General features: G+C 41.9%; 1 protein-coding gene across 1 annotated transcript in view; it reads right to left on the reverse strand.

Annotated features, from left to right (window-relative positions):
• Positions 1-4,970: 4,970 nt before the first annotated feature.
• Positions 4,971-26,183, reverse strand: part of gpam (glycerol-3-phosphate acyltransferase, mitochondrial) — a 42,284-nt gene continuing 21,071 nt past the window's right edge. Inside the window, exons 10-21 of the mRNA XM_064923725.1 lie at positions 23,015-23,227; positions 22,709-22,822; positions 19,694-19,779; positions 19,268-19,383; positions 17,743-17,813; positions 17,030-17,294; positions 16,577-16,728; positions 12,885-12,962; positions 12,558-12,695; positions 9,612-9,801; positions 9,215-9,273; positions 4,971-8,984 (exon numbers count right to left, since the gene is read on the reverse strand). Of these exons, the coding sequence (XP_064779797.1) occupies positions 8,868-8,984; positions 9,215-9,273; positions 9,612-9,801; positions 12,558-12,695; positions 12,885-12,962; positions 16,577-16,728; positions 17,030-17,294; positions 17,743-17,813; positions 19,268-19,383; positions 19,694-19,779; positions 22,709-22,822; positions 23,015-23,227 (1,599 nt within the window). The 3' untranslated portion in view covers positions 4,971-8,867. The remainder of the gene's footprint in view (positions 8,985-9,214; positions 9,274-9,611; positions 9,802-12,557; positions 12,696-12,884; positions 12,963-16,576; positions 16,729-17,029; positions 17,295-17,742; positions 17,814-19,267; positions 19,384-19,693; positions 19,780-22,708; positions 22,823-23,014; positions 23,228-26,183) is intronic.

Consider the following 26,183-nt stretch of genomic DNA (forward strand, 5'->3'; position numbering starts at 1 on the left):
CATATGGTCAGATGAAACCAAAATAGAACTTTTTGGTAAAAACTTAACTCATCGTGTTTGGAGGACAAAGAATGCTGAGTTGCATCCAAAGAACACCCTGCCTACCGTGAAGCATGGGGGTGGAAACATCATGCTTTGGGGCTCTTTTTCTGCAAAGGGACCAGGACGACTGATCCGTGTAAAGGAAAGAATGAATGGGGCCATGTATCATGAGATTTTGAGTGAAAACCTCCTTCCATCAGCAAGGGCATTGAAGATGAAACGTGGCTGGGTCTTTCAGCATGACAATGATCCCAAACACACCGCCCGGGCAACGAAGGAGTGGCTTCATAAGAAATATTTCAAGGTCCTGGAGTGGCCTAGCCAGTCTCCAGGTCTCAACCCCATAGAAAATCTTTGGAGGGAGTTGAAAGTCCGTGTTGCCCAGCAACAGCCCCAAAACATCACTGCTATAGAGGAGATCTGCATGGAGGAATGGGCCAAAATACCAGCAACAGTGTGGAAAAACCTTGTGAACACTAACAGAAAACTTTTGACCTCTGTCATTGCCAACAAAGGATATTTAACAAAGTATTGAGAAACTTTTGTTTATTGACCAAATACTTATTTTCCACCATAATTTGCAAATAAATTCATAAAAAAATCCTACAATGTGATTTTCTGGATTTTGTTTCTCATTTTGTCTGTCATAGTTGAAGTGTATCTCCAGCTATATAATCTCGGTAGGTGCACTACACATACGAGAAAGATGGGTTTATAGAGGCTGCAGTCAGGGGTGTTAAGTACTTAAGTATATTTTAAACCAAATACCTTCAGACTTTTACTCAAGTATAATTTTACTGGGTGACTTTTACTTGAGTCATTTTCTATTAAGGTATCTTTACTTTTACTCAAGTATGACAGTTTTCCACACCTGGCTGCAGTGAAGTCCAATAGTGTCGAATTGAGGCCCGCAATTCGGGGGGCGTTCCTGCACGTGGCCATTCCTGAATCTGGGAACGTGCCTATTCTAGTCTTGGCACGTGCGTTCTAGCAAACAGCTCGCAGATACAGCGCGGTCGAATGTGCGGGTAGGCTGGTCTACATGAGATTATTAAGGATAAGAGTGAGAATATTTTTATTTATCAAACGGCAGTCAAGCATGGATCATCATCATGTCACCAGAATCAGACCCTCAAAATGTATAGGAAAGGAGTATCAAGATCACTGTGCACTTTCACCACCCTGTGAAGTTCATCATAAATTACTTCATAAGTAGCCTAATAAACTGAAAGGTTTCCCGGGTCGTAGTGGGAGGACCACACACACGATACCATCGAGTGACTCCAAGTTTACTTTACGATGGTTATTGTATCCATTTTTGCATAACTCATTTTACAGACATAAAAAGATACCTCCATGTTGAACAAACAAATTGTCGCATTTATACACATTTACTGAAACGTCCTTTTTCCATCACAGCTGTCGTGATTGTTTGTGTACGGTAAGACTTTGTTCGCATAGAAACTGGATGGAAACGTAGTTACTGTAGTAAAATGTATGTGTCATCTGTTGATGCGTTGGATCGCAGATGTAACAGATTTACCAGGCTTTTAAAACTGTGAGGAAGCGATGTAATATGTGATGTCCTTGCTATCCGGGATCCTTGGGACACAGACGTAGAACTGCAGGAATGCAGTGTTCGGCGTGGGCAAAGGACACTGTCTAGCTACCAGTGTCATTCATTCCCATCTTTATTTCATTTGTTAAAATTTAAGCTTTATTTAACTAGGCAAGTCAGTTAAGAACATTTTTTTTTTTTACAATGACACTACCAGTGTCCTAGCTAGCCTGCTACCGGTGTCGTAGGGTTATACAGTATTTTACGATATACCAGTATTGATGCACAGACTGGTTTGGGTTTTTAAATTTACCTTCTATAATGGTATTTGAATGTTTGGTTTGTTAAATGTGATACGCCGTGTGGAATGTCTATTTTTATTGTTTACTTCGCTACTCGAGTCATCTCTCTCCGCACTGCTGTCCACACAGACCTAGCCCCGCCTCGTCAATAATTCAGACACTTGCGTTGAGTGTGTGTATGGTCAATGCAGCACATGTAACAATGTTGATGACAACGATGCTATTTTCACGTTGCTTCTTAATTAATTTAAATCCAATCGCATTCTATAATTTCATTATTAGTTTGTGTTTTACATCTTCAAACAGTTAGTTTGTCTTTTTTTGTTGTAAATTGGGCCTAAATATTGTTAGCTGCTAATCGTTATCGAGCTAATAAATGTACTGAGTCTGAGCAAACGTAACTAGCAATACAACCTGATAATACCAGTGATAGTGTAAACCTACATCTGCATGTTTTTTGTGCTACAGTATCTTCTAAATCGAACAGGAATATGTGAAGCATGAATGTTAGCTACATGAGGTAGCGAAAAGAAAACATTGAATGTAGCATAAGATTACAGGGTCCCCTAGGAAACACATATCAACACTTTGCTTCCAACTGTCACAATAACTCCTCCCTGGCATTTTAATGTATTGTCATGCCAAACACGATTCAAAGTGCCCCCTATTATATACTATAGAATTTTACTAATAATAAAAATCATTATTTCCAGCAGTTCACCCAAGTGTTTTGCTCTAAATCGCATCAAATCTCAACAATAAGATTAGGCCTAGATTGTTTGCCCATATTGTGCAGCCCTACGTGGCAGTGTGGAAATTACCTCAAATTGAGTGCAGGACAAAGCTAGTGGTCCCAAAAGCCAATGGGGACATAAGGATCTGTGTGGACATGACTAACTTGAATGAGGCACTCTGCAGAGAGAGACAAATCTTACCATCAGTGGAGCAGTCACTGGCTCAGTTGGATGGCTCACAAGTCTTCACAAAACTGGATGCCCGCTCAGGTTTCTGGCAGACACCGCTGTCATCAGAGAGTAGGGCGCTCACAACGTTTAAAACACCGCTTGGCCGTCACCGCTTTAATGTTTTGCCATTTGGAATCGCTTCCTGTCCTGAGCATTTCCAAAGACGCATGTCCCAGCTGTTGGATGGGCTGAGTGGCGTCATAGTCCACGCGGACGATGTGCTCATGTGCGGATAGGACAGAGCAGAACATGATGTAAAGCTCACAGCAGTTCTGACCCGACGCCGGGAGACTGGCCTGACACTCAATGAAAAAAAATGCACAGTTAGAGGTATTGTTCTTGGGACGTAAAATCAGTGCAGCTGGAATAGAGCGAGACCCGGAGAAGATCAGCTCCATCACAGATATCCCCAGTCCCCAATCATCCTTTGGGCTAGGGACGGTCCTCGCTCAGATGCAGGACAACATGGAGTGGCGTCCAATAGCATACATCTCCCGAAATGTATCCGACACAGAGCAAAGGTATGCTCAAGTGGAGGAGGTGTTGGCTATCACATGGGCATGTGAAAGGCCCAGCCAATACCTTATTGGCCTGCAGTTTACAGCAGACCACTGTTGGCTCTGTTAGGGACAAAAGCACTGGACGACTTGCCTCCCAGAGTTTTGCGCTTCCGGCTCAGATTACTGAGGTTCACCTACAAGATGGTGTATGTGCCAGGGAAGGCACTGATCACAGTAGATGCACTCCCCAGGGCCCCAATTAAACATCCATTATCAGAGGAGGAGCAATGTCTAGAGGGTGAGGTACAGGTGTCCATTAATGCAATAAGGGACAGCCTACCTGCATCTCGGACCAAACTGCAGCAGATTGCAGAGGAGCAACGAGACCCCATCTGCCGACAGATAGTGCAGTAGTGCAAAAAGGGATGGCCCAGTTAGGAGGATCTGCTGAAGCCCTATTGGGTGCACCAACGTGACTTCCACTGTAATGGAGACCTTCTCATGAAAGGACAATGGATAGTTATCCCAGAGACTCAGTAATAACTCCCGCCCCAGTAATTCACAGCTGGTTTCAATCAGACTGGAAAATTTAGGTTAAACTATTTCACCATCTAGTGACCACAAATTATACAATATTTGGTTCAAGATTCCCGTACTGAAGGTCCACGGATGAATTTCCTATTTTGGAACAGAATCTAGACATAATTTACTGTTGAGAGTTTGAAAAGTAGAGTACAAAAGGTGCAATTTCAAAATGTGGTTGCACATCAGCAGTTTAAAAACTTTGTATGTCAGACACTCAATTACCCAATGTCTGCAAGCCCTTTAAAAAATATAATTAAAAATTATATTTTTAAACTAGTAATCATGGTCGAAATACCAACTGTGGGGACCCCAATGATTCACTCATTCAGTTAGCATAAAAAAAGCACACATTTCGCCACACCTCATGGCAAAATGTGTAGAATAACTTAATGTTTTTCTCTCAAGGTGAGGCCCCCCGAGGACTGGGCGTTGCTCATCTCTGATGTAAGCCAACCCTGTGTCGGTTTTGTTGCCAAACAACCAACCGGTCTATGGAGATGGCTTGAATGGTGCGGCCTGTGCTCAGACGCCCTAATAGGACAGATACAAAAGTTGAAGTTGTCTAAGTGTATGGTTTCCATGGTCTGACCTCTAGAGATCGTGTCAGAAGGAACCTTGCTGAGTTTTGAAACTATTGTATTCTTTCTAGTGCAGTCGGAGTCCAAAGAGTACTGCATTACAGTCCAGAAGTGAGAGGTTCTGATCAGGATATGTTTATGGAAAAATTGGTTTATTACTCATCTGTTAATGTCATATAGTTCTGTAGAAATCCAAATGTTACATTGTCATTTAAGCGACTTCCCCTCATATAAAAATACAGGTTTGGCACGTCTGAGTATTGTCTTCATCTCACATAAAAGGATCTCATTAAGGGACTTTTCCCACACAGTAATGTAAACTGATTACAAATGTCATGGACAAAAGGCAATTTCTCTTTTCAAAACGCAGAGGCATGAATGTATCACCACAATTTTTGTGATTGATCATCATTCCTTTCAAAAATGACAAGACAAAGCTGCATTGTTAATCATTAATTTATTTAAAAACAAAAAACAAACAAAAAAAATGTGCTGACAACTGTGCTTGAATATTGTTTTTGTTCTATGGAAGCAGGAACATAAAGAGTGACATTTGTTTTTTTAGTAGCTGGTGACTATGGTAAACTTGTGTTCGTGTAAGAAAATGATGACTTTCTTTTTTTAAACAAGTTACTACTCTTACAGTGAGTTCTTTTAGTGGCCATGCTACATGGGCCTCAGCTAACATGCACAACATACACCAAAAAACAAAACAAACTCCACAGTGTATTAAAAGGCATCATGCTCAAAGAATACAGTTAAGGTTTATTGTCTACAACAGGTTAATGTCGTGTGTATGCATCAACATGTTGCCCACATTAGTGAAATGATTCAACCACCATCCAGATGTGCCAAAACTAAACATGTTTGTGCGCTGATCGATCGAGAGTCTTAATTAACACATCAACTATTTGGGGGGGGGGGGGGGTGTAAGATACAGAAGTAACAAACCCAACTTGGTTTTCTACTCAAACTACTATCATTCTCTTCAAATAAAGTATTCACACACACACAGTCTACATTTCTCAGGTTAAGTATAGAGTTCACATTTAGGTACCTATGAAATTGATGGCGACCAGCGGATACAAGCACAGAGCCTCGTCTCGACTTGGGCGTGCCACAGGGGTGAGTTTGAGTAACTTACAGAATCTGGGTTTATTATTGCTTTAAATACTGGGCTCTCGGAGCGACAGTCTGTACCAAGAGAGTAGATCGTTAGCTGTGATTGTGTTCTTATAGTGTGCACTGCACACCGGTGTCCCCATTCAATACACATACCATAGGTATCGTGTGGCACCTAGCAAACAAGTTGCTACAAAAGTGTATTTCCCCATGTGTGGTTCCCAAAAGAAACATCCAGGCCCTGGCAACACCAGGTTTCAAAATGAGGATTTGATACTCGGTGCTCATTCAACTCCCCTTCAACTCCCCTTGCGAGCCTCTGCTATTCAATGGTGTCAACTCTGTCCTAATGAATACTAAAGACGTGCAATTCAAATGGAAAAATGACAGTCCATATCATAATGCAGAGTTGCATTCAGATTCAGCGCCAACATTTTTAAACAACTGACACCAACGCAGAGTTCCAGTGTTTAATCTAAACAGTTTTACACTATAAATACAGGGAAATGGAATCTGCTACAATTTGACTGACTCAAGCTAAGCTTAATGCATTGAAACTCATTTTGATGCGTTACATATCAACGTGCCTTTGCAGACCATGATTGCCAAATTAATAAATAATACCACAATAGGGATTATACACAAACTCATATTTCTCCACTTTAACACCATACAACACCAAATTAGCATATTTCTTCAAATCAAAAATTGGTAGCAAGTGTAAACGAGACTGGTCTTGAGACGTTCAGTTCTCATCCCTCTTGTTCATCTTTTGCAACGTTTGTGTTGTCACAGCCATCCCTTGCACTTTCATTGGCTTTCCCTCTGCTCCCATTACCTCAAACCTTCATTTTCAAACTAGCTTGTGCTGCACATCGGCATGAACGACCCCAACACCTCAGAGACCCAATATTACCAGACAGGGAGTTGGGCCCTGTTCATATACATTTAGAACATGAATCATTCCTTCCTTCCTTGGCAAGGATTGATCAGAGTAATACAGTAGAAACCTTGCTTTCACAGATCAGAGATGTTAAAGACAGGAGGGATGCATTTCTAAAAGTCTTAAGAACAGGGCCCTATTACCCAGCCAGAGAGGCTAGTCCACAATGAGAAGGGTCAACACATACTTGTAAAAGGACAAGCCGTGCAGCTGATGGATTATTAGGGTCACGCTCCATACCAAAGACAACCAGGAGAAATGGAGTCGGTACATCAATAGTCCCTCTACCCTAACTAGCTAAAGCTTTGCGGCTTTACGTGAGGCTAAAAGCAAAAAAAGGGAGACCGATCTTTTCCTTGAAGTGACTAAAAATAACCTATTCCAGCGTGCAAAGCTAGCTATAGGGCACACACACACACACACACATCTAATTCAATACCTCCCATCTAACTTGCTAGCTTCAGGAGGACCTGTTAGCTTGTTTGATGAACCAAATTACACATGTCAGATATTTACTGTTCATAACCAAAAAGGTCCTCCTGTGACTATGCTAACGACAGAACCGTGTCTGTTGTGCGTGGAGGCAACCATGTGAGTAACCAAGTTGCCCTAAGTAAAGTTAATCTACAGTACGTTCTTTACGAGTAAGAACACGTACAATTGACAGAGTAGTTTCCCATCCCACCCACTACAAGGAAGATAAAGCGGGAGACCACAGATAAGTTCATGGAAAATAAAAGGCTTGCTATGCTGATCTTATGCCTTATGTAACCCGTATGCCAGGTTTGAGGGAGTTTATGTTCTCTGATGCTGAACATTCATGTAGATGTTGGGTAAACGCACAAATCGGCTCCCCCCCCACCCACCAGTACCCAAAAATGATTCACGACAAAGTCAAAGTATACATTGCAAGAGCCTTGTATGGTATTTAAGGCTTCCAAGTACATTTAGTAATATACAAACGCATGTTGTTTTAGCAACACTATAATCAGTTATTACATTTGAATCATTTTGTAAAAAGGGTGCCAGCACTGCAATGTCCTACTTGGCTGTACTGTAACCTCTGCGGGACTACAGTTTTAATACCTAAACTATACTACATACTCTTGTGCATGAAGAGGAAGTGCTGGATTTTGCAAGGTAATCGTAATGCTTCATGACTCGGGAAGAGTATTTTTTAAATATTGTGCAGCAATTAATATTTGTTCATATCAGCTCTCTGCTTTAGTTACACATTGAGAAATTATAATTCCATTTCGGCAGATGTAAAACCCCAACAAAATGTTTTACATCCAGCTACATTGCTGTTCCAAAAGGCTATGGAAATCATACAACTAGGTTAACACCAGGAATTCATGTTTTAACAGCACAAGTGCCTTGGAATCTGAGCCACAGTTGCCAATTCAGTCAGAAATAAAAAGGTAGCGCGACGAGTCTGCCGATTGTCAGACATCAAAGCGAGTGGCCCATGTTCAAGGTAGCACAAAGGGCAAGTTTCATGTGGTGGGTTGCACCAGAATGCCCTTTCGTTCATACAACATAGAAAAACAACAACACATGAGGTTAATGTCTTTAGAGGTCTACAGAACCATGGGCTGCCTGCTCACTGTAGATATGCCCATGGACTAAACTTGAGATGAGTAACACTTGTACATAGTGAGTTCGACTTGCATGCTTTTTTATTATTATTATTTTTAAATAGTCTTCATTATGTCCGTTTCTAATATGTGGTTTCAGTTTCTAACATATGGATAGGGGCCAAGCAATGAGAATATTTTCTACATGCATTCTGGTGCCAAAAAATGCCCATAACCTCTACATTTTTTTTTTTTTTTTTTTTACACCAAAGGCATTGTTTTTTGTGTTTGTAAAGATGACATTCATTTACAGGACTGAGAGAAAAACAATATGATTAGTCCAACGAAGATGAGTAAGTATTCCTACAGTTAATTCATCCGTATTCCTATAGTTAAAAGACCAATCCAATTAAAAACTGACTTTCACTGAAGAACGATTATAGAGTCAGATGAGGGACAGTTTTGTTTAGTTTTTTTTCTCCTTTCAATCTAGCTGCACAGTTCTACAGGTGGAAGGGTCTCAACTGGAGGAGGAAGACTGATTTCAAGTCTCTTCTGGCTAATAGTGGTTTCACGAAAGGCACTTCCTGGTAAAGCTTTCCATAGAGTAGCACCTCTGATTGGTTAGAACTAGCCAGTAAAAGCCCTTGTGGAGGGGAGACAGGGTGGGTGGAGCTCGGTGGGAAGGTTGTAGGTCACAGGAGGGTGAAGCCCAGGATGTAATGCAGGAGCTTGTTCCGATTCGCCTGAGGTAGGAAGGTGCTGCTCAGCTCCACCAATGACACACGGTTCTCCCGCCTCTCCTTCAGGACCTGCAGCCATTTAAATTAGAGAACACCAGAGATGGACTTTTACAAAAAAAAAAAAACATTTGAAAAGCTTTTTGGAATTTAGATTAGAATATCAGCAGTTTGTTCTGCAGTGAGCCACCACTGAGTTTTGTGCATAGATATTTTCAGAAGTTGACTAACAGAAGACAGTCTTCAGAACTATCAAAACAGAGAGGATGGATGCTACATGCTAGAATTTAGCGGCCTCTCACCCCAAGTTCCTTAAACGTTCTCACGGTGTTCTTCACGAGGTAGTGTGTCGCACTTTCACCTAAGAGAAGAGAACAGAAGAGGAGAGGAGAGAGAATCTTATTTCAGGTTGTTTGTTCTGACTAAGATGATCAACCTCGGGGGCTGTATGTAGTAGTCTCAGTAGTGCCAATTTTGGGATCAGTTTAGACTTTTAGATGACAATGAATTAGAGTACATGGACGTTGGGAGCTGACCCTAGATCAGCACTCCTACTCTGAGAAGCTTCATACTTATGGCCCCAGGTCAGAACATTAGAATAAAAAAGGTTATATTAGGCAGCATTACAGTTTACGATTTGCAGAGCTCCTCGAAGTCTTTATCTAGTAAAAGTCGCAGTACAGAAAATAAAAATGTTACCGTAGGCGGCCACTCCCTTCTCAGTGCGTGTGAGCAGGTATCGGAAGAGCTGCTGCGTGTACTCTGGCTCGGCCATGGGCTGGCTCAGGCTGTGGACAAAGATGGCCGCCCCGCTGTAGGCCTCCAGTACGGGGCTGAGGAGACGCTGCAGGAAGACAAAGAACTCCTGGTGCTCGGGGGACAGGCTCACCTGTGGACACACACCACACACATAGCAACTGGTCAGAGATGTCTTTTTTTAAAGTTTGACAGCACAGGATTGTTGTGGACAAAGCAGCAGCACAAACACTGGACCTGGTATATAAAGGTGTAGGCAATATCAGCATGTGTAAGGGTGTATGTAGTATGAGTTTGTAATGTAAGGGTGTATAAGTCAAGGTATAATTGCAGAATAAGAGAAGGGCTGCATCCTATTCGATATGGATAAAAAGTAATAACACAATAAATTGACACATTTTGCTTCGATAACGATACAGCAGTTACTTCCTATTATCGCCAGGGCTCTAGACTAACTTTTTCCAGTGCCATTAAGTAGTAAGACAAGAAAGAAGTTGGATATTTAAGCTAATGTGATCAGGGAAAGCATGACTGATGTGTAACATGTTAAAATAGGATCCAGAAGGATCCAATTTCTTTTTGGCTCTTTAGAGATTAATTTGCCTGCATCTTTTTTTGTGCACATTGGCCGCGGCCATTTACCACCTGAAGAAGTGGGAACTAAAAACACATTAGCTAGATAGAGCCGACAGCTCAGTGCCGACGTGTCATTCAGAGCAAGTGGCCGCTTCCCAGTTGTATTGACGTCTTGCTACATTTTCTTTGAGTAAGGCAACTCCCGTATTCAGCCATTTCAGTCTCTTTTGGTGCTGTTACGGAGGTGCTAGCCCTCAATTTTCTCCAGTTGTGCGTGATAGAATGCGCGGAATTGGAGCATGCTCAAGGGCTTCAGGCGGGTGAGTGAAGGACAGTGTGCGACTGCAGCACATACTGGGAAGTCCTGGCAGCTTTAGCCCTCTTGGGTGCTGCCATAGAGTTACATAAGTACTGCCCCACCCAAGAAGCCTCAAGGTCATTGGCCACAGATAAAATGCACATCTCTCCGATAGCTTTGATTGAACTGAACTTCAGATTTGTTTATCACTTCTTATTCAGCTGGCTGAAAAGTCAACAAATTTTTATTTTTGCATGTAAAAATATAATAATAAATAAAATATTAGCACTGCGGCAGCTACTGGGCAGATACTTTGACGGCAGCAGATTAATGTACAATTGTCCACGTGTATGGTGTCGTGTGGGCGAGCGGTTTGCCTATGTCAGTGTCGTGAACAGAGTGCACCATGGTGGCAGTGGGATTATGGTATGGGCAGGTATAAGATACGGACAACGAACACAATTGCATTTTATCGATATCAATTTGAACACGCAAAAATACCGTGACGAGATCCTGAAGGACATTTTTCTTTAAGGTATCCGTGACCAACAGATGCATATCCATTTCCAGTCATGTGAAATCCATATATTAAAGCCTAGTGATCCTGTGTAGCTCAGTTGGTAGAGCATGGCGCTTGCAGCGGCAGGGTTGGTGGTTCGATTCCCATGGTGGACCCATACCAAAAAAGTATTGTGTATATACTCACTACTCTGTCGCTCTGGATAAGAGCGTAAAATGTAAAGAATTTCTTTCATAGAATAATTTCCTCATATGAACTGTAACTCAGTAAATATAAAATGCAACATACACCACATGGACATATGTATGTGGACACCTGCTCATCAAACGTCTCATTCCAAAATCATTAGTATGAAGATGGTCCGACTTTGCTGCTATAACAGCCTCCATTCTTCTGGGAAGGCTTTCTACTAGATGTTGGAACATTGCTGCAGAGACTTGCATCCATTCAGTCACAAGATCATTAGTGAGGTTGGGCACTGATGTTGGACGATTAGGCCCGTCTCACAGCCGGCCTTCCAATTCATCCTAGAGGTGTTCGATGGAGTTGAGGTCAGGGCTCTGTGCAGGCCAGTCAAGTTCTTCCACACCGATCTCGACAAATCATTTCTGTATGGACCTTGCTTTGTGCATCAGGGCATTGTCATGCTGAAACAGGAAAGGGCCTTCTCCAAACTGTTGAAGCACAGAATTGTCTAGAATGTCATTGTATGCTGTAAAGTTAAGATTTCCCTTCACTGGAACTAAGGGGCCCGAACCATGAAAAAACAGCCCCAGACCATTATTCCTCCTCCACCAAACTTTACAGTTGGTACTATGCATTGGGGCAGGTAGTGTTCTCCTGGTATTCGTCAAACAAATATTAGCGAACGCGTTTCTACTGCTCCAGAGGCCAATGACGGCGAGCTTTACACAACTCAAGCCGACGCTTGGCATTGCGCATGGTGATCTTATGCTTGTCTGCGGGTGCTCAGCCATGGAAACCCATTTCATGAAGCTCCCGCAAACAGTTCTTGTTCTGATGTCGCTCCCATAAGCAATTTGGAACTCAGTAGTGAGTGTTGCAAACAAGGACAGATTATTTTTATTGTGTGTGTCTCAGTCACCAGATCTCGACCCAATTGAAGACGTGAGATCCTGGAGTGGTGCCTGAGACGACGTTTTCCACCACCATCAAGAATACACCAAATGATGGACTTTATCTTGGAAGAATGGAGGAGTTGCATCCATCCAATAGAGTTCCAGATACTTGTAGAATTTATGCCAAGGTGCACTGAAGCTGTTCTGGCAGTTTATGGTGGTCCAACACCCTAATAAGAAACTTATATTGGTATATCCTTTATTTTGTCAGTTACCCGTTTATGTATTGTACTATCTTTGATTGAACTACATAGGATGGGGGAGAAAAAAAAAGAGAAAAAAAAAAGTGTCATTTTGGACATCCAAGCTAACCGTCTGTGGTGATTGTTTTCCAAATGTCAGTGTGGCTGGCTTACTTTGAGGTAGCGGTCCCTCTGCTCCTCTGCAAAGTCGCTGTCCTCGTCCTCCTCATCACTCCTCCACGACAGGGGCTCAGGGAACTTCTTAGGCCATGGCTCCTCGGTGGGGCTGGGGGTCAGCTCCTCCTGGTCCTCCTGAATGAATACACGGACACACACAATAACACAAACGTGCTTGCACACACGGTTCAGAACATTTGCTAGAAAATTCAGTTAAATATAAGCATTTTCAAATCAAGATTTAATTTGAGCCTGAAGACCTTGTTTTTGGCATTTTGCAGCCGGACAGCATTCCTTCATTCCGTCATGTAAAAAAAACCTCACCTCTGCCACATACAGAACTCCATACTGGATCAAACGGCTGACAGCATCGTGGAACACCTGATAGATGGTCTGACAGGGCTGGAGAGGAGACAAAAGGTCACTATCGAGAGAGAGACACACACAATACAGATATTGCGGTAAATAAAGTGTAGACCCCACAGCTTTCACCCTGGATGAACGTGCTATATCTTATTTTATTGGGGACCGTTAAGCAACATTTTCCCTTTCTGCTCTAGTGACTAGGGTGTATCCAGATTTTCATATCGTCCTCATTCCTGGATTTACAGTATTACCGTCTTAGTACACAAGGGGAGATAGAAATTAAGAAAAAAAAAGCCCATTGAACCCATTTTACTGGAGAATTTCCAGAGACTGCTAGCTAAATATGCTAATGAGCATTAATGAAGATAATGGCAAAGACAGGCAATCCAGCTCAAAGTTACACAAGAAAGTATTCATACCCCTCAACTTATTCATGGTTTACAGCCCATTTTCAAAATTAATTTAAGACATGCTCATTCCCCTCACCAAACTACACACAAAACCCTATAATGACAAATTTAAAACATGTCTAGACATTTTTGCAAATGTATTGAACATAAAACACAGAAATCTCATTTACATAAGTAATCGCACCCGAGTGAACATGTATTACTAGCTTTGGCAGCAATTACAGCTGTGAGTCTTTCTGGCTAAGTTTTCATGCGCTTTTCACACCTGGATTGTGCCACATTTGCCAATCATTATTTTCAAAATTCTTCAAGTGCTGTCAAATTGGTTGTTGATCATTGCTAGACAACCATTTTTTTAGGTTTTGCCATCAATTTAAGTAGATTGAAGTCAAAAGTAACTCAGCAACATTCACTGTCTTCTTGGTTAAGTAACCATAGTGTAGATTCGGCCTTGTTTTAGGTTGTTATCCTGCTGAAAGGTGAATTCATCTCCCAGTGCCTGGTGGAAACAGACTCCAGGATTTTGACTGTGCTTAGACCCATTTTTGTCCTGAAAAACTCCCCAGACCTTTTCGATTACAAGCATACCCATAACGTGACGCAGCCACCACTAGGCTTGAAAATATAGAGAGAGTGGTACTCAGTAATGTGTTCTATTGGATTTACCCAAACATAAAACTTTGTATTCAGGATAAAAAGTTAAGCTTTGCCATGTTTTGCAGTATTACTTTAGTGCCGACATTGGGAAAAAGTAAAAGGGTGTGAATACTTTCTGAAGTCCCTGTAGGTAGTAGTAGAGTATACTATATACACCGGTATTGATGCATGGACCAGTTTGGGTTTGTACTTTACCTTCTATACCAGTATTTCAATGTTTGGTTTGTTAAATGTGATACGCTACTCTGTTGTGTGTAGCATCCATTTGTATTAGTTTACTCCGGTACTTGAGTCATCCCTCTCCTCTCCCGCCCTCTCATTGCCACTTTCCACACAGACCAAGCCCCACCCCGTCACTCAAGGAGCACAGTTGTTGCTCAACCACGAGACCACTTGCGTTCAGTCTGCATGGTCAATGCAGCACATGCATCAAGATGTTGATGATAACGATGCGGATTTCCACTGCGTCTTAATATAAATCCACAAGCGTTCTACAATGACACTATTAGTTTGTGTATCTTACAGTCCGCAAGCAGTAAGTTCTTAGCAAGTTGTGGCTAAAATAAATTGTTTTAGCTGCTAATGCTAATTGCTAGCGAGGTAGTAAATGTAGAGTCTGAGTAAACATAGCTAGCCAATACAGCCTGATACCAGAGATGGTGTAGGCCGAAATCAGCATGTTGTTTGTGTTGCACAATCATCTGAATCAAAGAGGAAAATATGAAGCATGGACTATGTTAGCTACATAAAGTAGCTCAGAGAAAAATACTTAAAGTAGCCAAAGATTATAGGGTCCCCTAGGAAACACTGCCCAACACTTTGGTCCCTAACCTGTCACAATAACTCCTCTGGCTTTTTTATTTGTTCTCAAAAACTATATTCTAAGTGCCCACTATCATTCTATTTCCATGACTCCAACAGCTCACTCAAGTGTTGATCTAAATTGCAAGTGCAATATTTTGTTAAAAATAAGGCTAAGATGTTTTGCCCATATGTGCAGCCCTATGTTGCACTCAAATGAGTGCTGGAAATGCAGAAATCTATGAAAATTATTTTTGGTTGAAGTTTGATTGAACAGTATAAAACAAAATCAGAGAGAACAGTATGACTTGTGTGGCTGGAGTTTTTTTAATCCTTCCTCTGACACCGCCTGGTATAGAGGTCCTGGAAGGCACGGAGCTCAGCCCCAGTGATGTACTGAGCTGTATGCACTAGCCTCTGTAGCGCCTTGTGGCCGGAAGCCAAGCAGTTGCCATACCAAGTGGTGATGCAGTCAGTCAAGATGCTCTCAATGGTGCAGCTCTAGAACTTTGAGGATCTGTGGCCCCATGCAGAATATTTTCAGCCTCCCGAGGGAGAGTCTTTCAAAGCATTTCATGGTTACAGATGTGAGTGCTCTCCGAGCAATAGCCATATAGACAGGTTACATTGGCATTCTTGGGCACAGGGACACATTTTTGTTGAGTTTGGACTTTTACAAGCGAACGTGAACGAGAGACATTGTGCAAATTAACAAAGTTGACATATGCTTGTCTGACAGAAAAACAGCACCAGCATGTGTTCACGCTGTCTGTGCAGAGACTGAGTCGCTAGGGCAATGGGCCAACCTGCTCTGCTTGGAGAAGGGCCGAGAACAGAGATGAGAGAGAAAATGCAAGGAAATCAAAATCGCAGTGGCAGCTGTACAGATAACTCGTGCAAAGAGCTTTGACTTTTCAAACACAGCAGAAAGCTAACGCTATAGGATGTGCCGTCTCCTTATTAATTCAGCGACTTACTTAGCTTACAAGAAAGTTAAACCAAATACCAGCTCCCTCTTTCTCCCATTGTGTCATTTTCAAACAAACACTTGATTGGCTCAACTGTACTGGGGAACTACGTTAAGCCTCAATGTAAACTAATGTGACAGGTGAAATTAACAATGCAATCTGCTTTATCTCCTGAGGTATTACACAAGTTGACTACAGGTATTAACTTAAAGTAGCTACAGATATTTCACATTTTATTTGAAAAAATATTTCAAAATAAATTGTTTTATGGTAAAACCATCCTGTGGCCATTTCCAAATACCCAGGTATACCACCAAAGCCTACTCCTGAATCAAGGAAACAGTGCTTTATCTTCCCCGCTAGATGGTGCAGTTGTATCATAGTTATATCAAAATGGTAGAAAACACTGGTTTGGCAGAACAGAAATACTGCACAAGCAGTCTCATCTGTTCCATTTAGCACTTAAAGGAAAACGTTGAATTTGTTTCGTTAGTCCATTGTTGATATAGTCCCAAAATGTTTTGCCTGTCAGCAATCAAGTTAAGACATACAAGTTATATTTCTTGAAAAGTTGATCACTGAAATGCAAAATTATTTGGGACTATATCAACAGTGGACTAATGAAACAAATACCAAAATAGTTTTGGGGTGTAATTTTCTTATGTACACATTTTGAACAACATTGCGAGAGAATAACTAAAACAGAATGGCTGTTCAAGAAGTTGTGTGCGTAAAGTAACATGCGCAAGAATGTTACAAGGTTGTTAAGTGCACGGAATAGGTGTACTGGGGGGGGGTGGAAGAATTGACTGACCGGTGCAACCGCCACTTCATTGGTGAGGAAGTGGGAGAGGCCAGCGGCCTTCCGGATCAGTCTCTCCTGACTGAGGAGGATGCTGGGCCCGCCCTGCTCCCCCTCCACCTCAGATGCCGCCTGTTCCCGTAGCAATGCCAGAGCACTGCATGCTGAGGGCAAATTTTTAAAATTTTAATTACAACAAAAAAGGGTAGACAGAACGGATGGTGAGATGACAAAATTAAACCGATGTTGAGACATTGATGAAAAAAATAAATGTACATTAGTGGAGGAAATTCAATATATTAAAGTCATGTCTGCAAAAACCTCTACAAAAAGAAAGAAAGAAATCTGAACAGAATCCAATAGGGACTTGGCTGCAACACACAATTGGGAAAAACTGATGAATTGGTGTACTTTATTTCACTCAATAGGTTTCCCTATGTCAAAACACAGCGGCGGTGTCAGTACCTATGATGGCGTCCGAGATAAAGACATGGAAGAGGCCGTTGCTGTAGAAGTTGAGCTCGAACAGCGCCGGCACTGTTTTGCTCGGGGCGATGGTGAACTCCGTGTTGCGGTTGGTGCTGGTCACGTGCACACAGTTGTCCAGGAGGTGGAGAGCGTGCATGACCACGTCCTCTGAGTTGCCGGAGAAGCCCAGGTCAAAGTCCCGTGACAGGATCTCCTCCTTCATGTTGAAGAAGTCCTCCACCAGCTTGGACAGCGCAACCCCCTGAAGCAAAGGGGAGACACAGACGTGGTGAAAAATAATACTTCCACAATGTTCATTCAAACTGAGGATAATTAAGCACTAATACCAAGTATACTTTGAGTAGCAATGTGTAATTGTATTGACAATTTAAAAAGGGTAAAATCAACATTATGACATTATCATACCCAGCTTGGAGTAATTCCTTTTTTACATAAATCAACAAAGACTAAATTAAAACCTGCAATGATTGGCTCATCTTGATGTGGGTTATGACTCAAGGGCCTCAAATTGGGAAGAGCCAATAAACAGCAGTCAAGGCAGATTCAAATTATTGTTGTTGACGTCGGTTAGCAGGGAGTTTAGCGTTAAGCGCATCAAACCGTGAATGGGGCTCAATCACAATAAAGCAAGGCCTTGAACCAAAACGTGACCGTTGGATCTTATTCCTGTGAAAAGTAGGGCTGCTTACCTGTCTGTGTCTGTAAAGGAGCAGACAGGCTACAATGTGGGTGGACATGACTGCTGAGGACTTGTTAGCCGCTGTGGGAGGGGAAACAGAGATGACATGTTATCCGACCAGGGTCACAGTCAGGAAGCCCAGATGGATGACCGAGAGAAAGGACAGTAAACAGTGAGCAAATGTCTCTAAATAACATGAGTGTCAGCTGGAGCTAAGACAGGTCAGGGCCTGTATTCCCAAAGCATCTCAGAGTAGGGGTGTTAATCTAGGATCAGCCTGGCCTTTTAGATCATAATGAACACAATTTCATGGACATGGGGGACCTGACCTTAGAACAGTACTCCTACTCTGAGACACTGAATACGGGCCCTTGTGAAATTAGTCCTTTTGAACTCTCAACTAAGCAGACGAGATGTCACTTCTTGAAGTGAGATGGAGCTCTATAAAAAAGGTGGAAAATGTGTTAGAACAATATAGAAATCACAAACCCTAGGCAAATTCTAACAAAAAGGGACAAAAAAAAGGGGTGCAAGACAAGACTGGGAATAGGCTGAACATGATAAAGAGGGAGAGAGCGAAAGATAATTAGACGTGAGGGAGAGAACTAGACGCAAGAGAGAAAGAGTGTGTGGGTTTACAAAAGGCATCATTTAAATAATACAATACAGTACAATCTGACCACAGAGAGGGTGTCTTCAGTGCCTAATCTTGGGTTTAATGTCAGCCTGGGTGTAAAACATTTACAACTCCAGCCACTGATACTGCAATTCCACCCCTGACCAGATCCTCTATCCTCCCCTCGCTGGGATTGGCTGAGAACAACATGCCATATGGCTCCGTAGCAGCTGATTGGCTGACACGAATAGGACTAGCTGAGGAGAATGCCCCTGAATGAAGCTAGGGAGAACCGGTTTGTTTTCAGACCACAGCACAAAGCAGATTGTTGTCGGGGATCATGAAAAATGACGTTCTAAGGTCATATCCTTCAGTATAGGATTTGTTTAGTAAAAAAGGGGGTGCTCTTGGTGAGAGGAGTGATAAGGAAAGTCAAAGTGCAGTAAGCAGATAACAAGAGAACAAATGTGAGGGGGACTAGATAAGTGGATATTATATGAATAACACAGGAAATATACTTTCTACAAATGCACACATTCACAGGTACATAAGAACATGTGTTATATTATAAAATAATTTGGATGAAGAAAATGCCCTTACGCTAGACAAAGTCGTGGGCTGAAGGGTGCGCTACTCTAAACCAATTGTCTGTATCTGAAAATGTCATGGGATGCATTTGAACCATCATTTGCTTACACCTTTCGTTGGTGGCCCCACTTACGGTGCATGTGGAGTGTGGCTTCAAATAAATGACTACGTTTAGACTATAATAAAGTGTTTATTTTTTAAATGCGTTTGTGATCCCTGCAGGAATTGAAATTGCCACCGTGGTGTTGCTAGCACCTTGCTCTTACCGACTGAGCCACACAAGACCAACATAGGGCTAAGGCCTATAAGAGGGGGTGTTATCGTTACTTACTGAAGAGTACGTGCTTGGCCAGGTTGGCGATGACCTGTCTTCTCCAGGGTTCGTCCGACAGGTCCCTGGAGTTGGGCTGCTCCTCCTGCTCGCCCTCAAACTGGGCCTGATCTGGCCTGAACCAACACACAAAGGGAGGGGGTGGGAAAAATAAAAAAAAATTAAAAAAATCAGCACACACACACACAAATCAATTCTTAAAGCTTTAACAAGAGCAAAGTATTGTGTTTCACTTGAAAACAGAATAAGACTTAGTAAAAATACATGGAATCAGCACTATGTCCATAATGTGTATGTTAAATGTTTTATGATGTGGTGGTATGTAAGCCGTTGAACATATTTACTTTCCACTTGGGAATAAAGTTCAATTCAATCCAATGGAATCACATAGGCCTGGTCCAAAAGACAGTGTGAATGTGTACATACTGTGCATCGATGATGGTGGGCACCAAGGTCTGTTCCAGGGAGAGGGTGGGCGGAATATGCCGACTTCTTTGCGTGTCCAGGTACTCCTTAAGGACACACAAAAAGATAGGGCGACATCTCACATTAGTAATTGGCAGTGAGCAAAATGAACAGATCTCAAATCGATTGAAAAAGGTGAAGGCATGGCATCACGCCGACCCTTGAACAACAGTTGACCCTTTAACAACAGTTGACCCTTTAACAACAGTTGACCATTTAACAACAGTTGACCATTTAACAACAGTTGACCATTTAACAACAGTTGACCATTTAACAACAGTTGACCATTTAACAACAGTTGACCATTTAACAACAGTTGACCATTTAACAACAGTTGACCATTTAACTCCTCCTTGTTAAATATTCACCTGTTTGTAACACACATTAACGTTTCCGATGATAAAATTTGAAATGGTGCTGTAGATTGAGTTGTACAGTATTTCTTTGCACAGACGGGGGCTGGGTTTCCCGATAGCGATGGAACTTAGGCTAACGAGTGTTTGGACGATGCGTCATTCCCACAACGGTTGAAGATGTAACGTGCATTTCCCAAAAGCCCACGGAGAGAACGTTCCCTAACTGCGGCGTTACTTCACAATACTGACGGGAGAGAAATCACCTACAGTGCCTTCAGAACCTATTCATACCCCTCGACTTAATCCATCTTGTTTTGTTACAGCATGAACACAAAAGGAGATACTTTTCCCCATTCAGCCATCTACACACACACACAATACCCCATAATGACAGTGAAAACATGTTTTTACAATTGTTTGCACATTTATTGAAAATGAGAAATTTCAGTTTTTCATTTACATACAATACCATTCAAAAGTTGAGTCCCTTAGAAATGTCCTGGTTTTTGAAAGATTTTTTGTCTGTTGCTTTTGTCCATTAAAATAACATCAAATTGAACAGAAAGAGTGTAGACATTGTTAATGTTGTAAATGACTATTGTAGCTGGAAATGGAATTTCTTTAAATGAAATATCTACATAGGCGTACAGAGGCCCATTATCAGCAACCATCACTCCTGTGTTCCAATAGCACGTTGTGTTAGCTAATCCAAGTTTATCATTTTAAAAGGCTAATTGAGCATTAGAAAACCCTTTTGCAATTATGTTAGCACAGCTGAAAACTGTTGTCCTGATTAAAGAAGCAATAAAACAGGCTTTGTTTAGACTAGTTGCCTATCTGGAGCGTCAGCATTTGTGGGTTCAATTACAGGCGCAAAATGGCCCGAAACAAAGAACTTTCTTCTGAAACTCGTCAGTCTATTCTTGTTAATAAATTATGGCTATTCCATGTGAGAAATTGCCAACAAACTGAAGATCTGGGACAATACTGTGTCCTACTCCCTTCAGAGAACAGCACAAACTGGCCCTAACCAAAATAGAAAGAGTGGGAGCCCCCGGTGCACAACTGAGCAAGAGGACAAGTTTGAGAACCAGACACCTCATAAGTCCTCAACTGGCAACTTCATTAAATAGTACCTGCAAAAAAACACCCATCTCAACGTCAACAGTTAAGAACTAGACACAAATGTACTTGTCCCCTTCTGGGCCAGCGTCCCAGAGATGTCCCCCCCCCAAAAAATTGCACTGTCATTATGGGGAATTGTATGTAGATGGATGAGGGAAAATCAGACTAACAAAATGTGGAATAAATGAAGCAGTATGAATACATTCTGAAGGCACTGTATATGGCTGCGAATATTAAGGCAGGTAATTCTAACACTTACCCTTGGCTATAATAATGCACTAAAATCAGATGTGGCACATCATTGCACACAAATGTATTGAAGGAAAAATTACACCGTAGCCTACAATAAGCAAAATACACTTACAGTATCATTCTGTATCAAGAATGGGTGGTGGCCAATTCTTGATACACAGGAAAATGTTGAGCGTGAAAATCCCGCAAGCATTGTGGTTCTTGACACATTCAAACCTGTGCGCCTGGCACCTACTACATTACCCAGTTCAAAGGCACTTTATTCTTTTGTTTGCCCATTCACCCTCTGAATGACACAAACAATCCATGTCTCAGTCCATCGATGTCTGTCTTAACAAGTGATATCAATAAGGGATCACAGCTTTCACCTGGTCAGTCTCATGGAAACAGCAGTTGTTCCTAATGTTTTGTACACCGTGTAGAACATGAACTGTATTATTTCAATATGATTTAAATAGGTCTAAATAGCCAATACTTATCTATTAAATGCAGTCATCTCGGTTTGCACTTGAAGCATCTTTCAAGCCTTCCCTCGTTTGAAACAATTGCAAAAGCATTGGTGACATTATTTGTAGTCAATTTCATTCTGAAGCTATCAGCGTTCAGAGACAGACAAACATCTTGATTCCATGTTTAGTGGAGATCTTCTGTGTAAAGTGCCATGGAAAAGGGGGGGGGTCATCTAATGCTGTACTTAGCTGTTCTACGAGTGGTCTGAGGAAGTAGGTGAATAAGCGTTTTCCAGTGCAACTTAAGTAGCAATGGTTTTGAGCAACAGCTTGGAGATTTATAAAATGCTCCTATGAAGGTTCTAACAATTAATTTAGCCTTAAGATGCTTTAGGAAACCGGGACTAGTACTCGTGTGACAAATTTCACCCACAGTGTTTCAACAACCTTTCCACAAATCTGCCCCACTTACACAATAACTTTCTTTAGGAAGTATTTAAAACGAATTTCATCTCCTCTGTGAGCGGATAAGACTGGGACGTGTTCATTAGGCACCCCACGAAAGACGACGGACTGAAACAGGTAGGGACTACCTGGACTTATCCACTAACAAACGCTAATTATCATTTTCTATATCGTGCCCTTAACACGACTCTGGTGTACTTTACAATGGGAGTTAGTTGACTCTTGGTAGGTTAAAAGAGGGAGTAGGCTAGTTGACATTTTCAAAGGTCCAGTTAACATAGGAGCTTCACGGAGGGAGCTTGTGTTAAGGTCTCGCTCTCAGTCCTCACTTTCAGAGAGAACGGCTGGGTGAAGTCCACTCTCACACAGCCGTAGTTCTTCCGCAGCATCCGTAACACTCCGCACGCGACACCCCACAGACTCTCATTCTTCTTCGGCTTCCCCTGAGGGTTGTAGACAGAAATATAATTCACACATAGCTCTATGGTTATATACTTATAGCAAATACATACACATTTAGGGTGGTATTCAGAGATATTCCCCCAACTACAAAACATACGGCAACACAAATCCAACACACAGAACCCATCACACACACTCCTTTGCCTGCCCTGCCCGCAAACACACGTCCGTACCAGCTGCTCACTGTTGTAGTTGCCCTCGAGGATGCGGTCATAGGAGATGCCCACGGGCACCACCATCACTTCGGGGATGACGCCGTTGCACAGGGCGTCCACAACGATGGAGAGCATGCCGGCGCGTGCCGGGGAGGGCTTGCCGCTGCGAGAGCGCGTGCCCTCCAGGAAGACCTCCAGGAACTGCTGCTGCCTCAGCAACTCCTCTGTGTACTAGGGGGAGGGGGGAAATAGATTAGCAATATGATAAATTAGCTGTTTTTGAGACATGATACATGGGTTTCAACTACTCATCTAGAACTAAATTGCCAATTTCTACTCCCGGGTGCACAACACACACCATATGGACAGCCAAGTGCAACCCAGTGCATCTGACCAGAATACCAGCAGACATTTGTTAATTCTGACGTTTCTGTGTGTTGAATTGGTGCAAGTAGCCACCACTCGTCGGCACCCAGCAGGTGGTCCCTATAACACACAGAGGCAAAAGATGCAACAGCCCCCTACTGCGGTTAACCGACCACAGTTATGGTGTGCGTGAGATTTTGTCCCCATTCTGTAATAAATGCAGTGTGTTCCAACTGGTCTACAGCTTCGGGACAGTGTAAAGGCTTTAGGGGATGGATGCTTTTGCTTTAAATAGTCCCGTGACATTTGACAGAGCTGGGAAATAGACACCATCACGAAACAAGAGATGCAATGATGCCAGTGGCCCTTGTATTTAGTCAGTTATTTTCCCTGCACAATTGCTTCCTCCCGGGTCATTAGATAAACAACCAAGCCCTCAAACTACCCTACTGTAACAAAGTCTGATTCAACAGCAATGTGTTGGTGTGTCTTTTAAAAATGATGACCCTGCATTAGCCAAGTAGCCTATGGAGGCTTTTGCTCTCATGCTTTTGCATAACTCACATACATTACCAGTCATAAGTTTGGACACACCTGCTCATTCAAGGGTATTTATTTTTAAAATATATATTGTAGAACAATAGTGATGACTAAACTATGAAATAACACATTTGGAATCATATAATAACCCCCCCCCCCCAAAAAAAAGTTTAAACAAATACAAATTAATTTTATATTTGAGATTCTTCAAAGTAGCCACCCTTTGCCTTTACAGCTTTGCACACTCAACCAGCTTCATGAGGAATGCTTTTTCAATAGTCTTGAAGGAGTTCCCACACATGCTGAGCACTTGTTGGCTGCTTTTCCTTCGCTCTGCAGTCCAACTCATCCCAAACCATCTCAATTGGGTTGAGGTCAGGTGATTGTAGAGGCCAGGTCATCTTATGCAGCACTCCATCACTCTCCTTCTTGGTCAAATAGCCCTTACACAGCCTGGAAGTGTGTTTCGGGTCATTGTCCTGTTGAAAAAACGAATTGTATCCCCACTAAGCGCAAACCAGATGGGATAGCATAGCACTGTAGAATGCTGTGGTAGCCATGCTGGTTAAGTGGGCCTTAAATTCTAAATATATCACTGTCACCAGCAAAGCAGCCCCACACCAATCACACCACCTCCTCCATGCTTCACGGTGAGAACCACACATGCAGAGATCATCCATTCATCTAATCTGTGTCTCACAAAGACACAGCGTTTGGAACCAAAAATCTCAAATTTGGATTCATCAGACCAAAGGACAGATTTCCACCGGTCTAATGTCCATTGATCGTGTTTCTTTGGCCCAAGCAAGTCTCTTCTTCTTATTGGTATCCTGTGTTAGTGGTTTCTTTTCAGCAATTCTTTTCAGCAAAGGCCTGATTCACGCAGTCTCCTCTGAACAGTTGATGTTGAGATGCGTCTTACTTGAACTCCGTGAAACATTTATTTGAGCTGCAATTTCTGAGGCTGGCAACTCTAATGAACTTATCTTCTGCAGCAGAGGTAACTCTGGGTCTTCCTTTCCATGTGGCGGTCCTCATGAGAGTTAGTTTCATTATAACCCTTGATGGTTTTTGCAACTGCACTTGTAGAAACTTTAAACATTCTTGACATTTTCCACATTGACTGACCTTCATGTCTTAAAGTAATGGAATGTCATTTCTCTTCGCTTAGTTGAGCTGTTGCCATAATATGGACTTTTATCAAATAGGGCAAGCTTCTGTATACCACCCCTACCTTGTCACAACACAACTGATTGGCTCTAATGCATTAAGGAAAGAAATTATGCCATTTAACTTAAGGCACACCTGTTAATTGAAATGCATTCCAGGTGACTACCTCATGAAGCTGGTTGAGAGAATGCCAAGAGTGTGCAAAGCTGTCATCAAGGCAAAGGATGGCTACTTAGAAGAGAGATATATCTATATCTATATCTATATCTATATATAACAACACACACACACACACACACACACACATATATATTTCTTTTTAACACTTTTGGTTACTACATGATTCCATGTGTGTTATTTCATAGTTTTGATGTTTTCACTATTATTCTACACTGTAGAAAATAGTAAAAAAATAATGAAAACCCCTGGAATGATTATGTGTCCAAACTTAACTGGTACAGTACCTCCATACTTTGTTTCACGTGTTCATGTATCCAACCCCTATTTTTAAAGAGCATGTCTCGTCCAATTACCAAAGACAAGATCCTCCAAGATATTTACAATTATTCAGTCCTATATAGCCATATCAACGGCAAATTTATCTTGTGATTCGCACATACAATTTATAGGAGCCGAATATTAAAAATAAATAAATAAAAGCTCTGGAGAAGTGTCAATGTTATACGTAAAGCTATTTAAGCTTACATGTTAGGGCTGGGCAATGTATTGAATTAATTTGATACATTTGAATGTATATTTTAGCACGATTTTCCAAATGCCCGTATTGCAAAAATCAAGATTTTAGCTACAGACTTGTGCTTGCTGTCTCGTCTGGTTTACAAAAAAATGTGAAATAAGCATTAAAAAAAATACACATTCATAAGGATTTGGTAAATCATTATCATTCTGAGAAATGTGTATCTCCTTATCCAGGTAGGCCACTTGATTACAATATTGAAATAAGTATAACAGGCTGGGTTGTCCAACAGTTGGAGACAGACAGGAGGGTGTATTCCTAACTGTTCAACTGTTCTACCTTGTTAGCAAAGCAAATAAATCCAAGTTGGTGGGACTTCAAATATAAAGATTAGCTGGCTACTCACTAGCACGT

The sequence above is a fragment of the Oncorhynchus masou genome, chromosome 18 (assembly GCF_036934945.1).
Source record: "Oncorhynchus masou masou isolate Uvic2021 chromosome 18, UVic_Omas_1.1, whole genome shotgun sequence".
NCBI classification, from domain to species: Eukaryota; Metazoa; Chordata; class Actinopteri; order Salmoniformes; family Salmonidae; genus Oncorhynchus; species Oncorhynchus masou.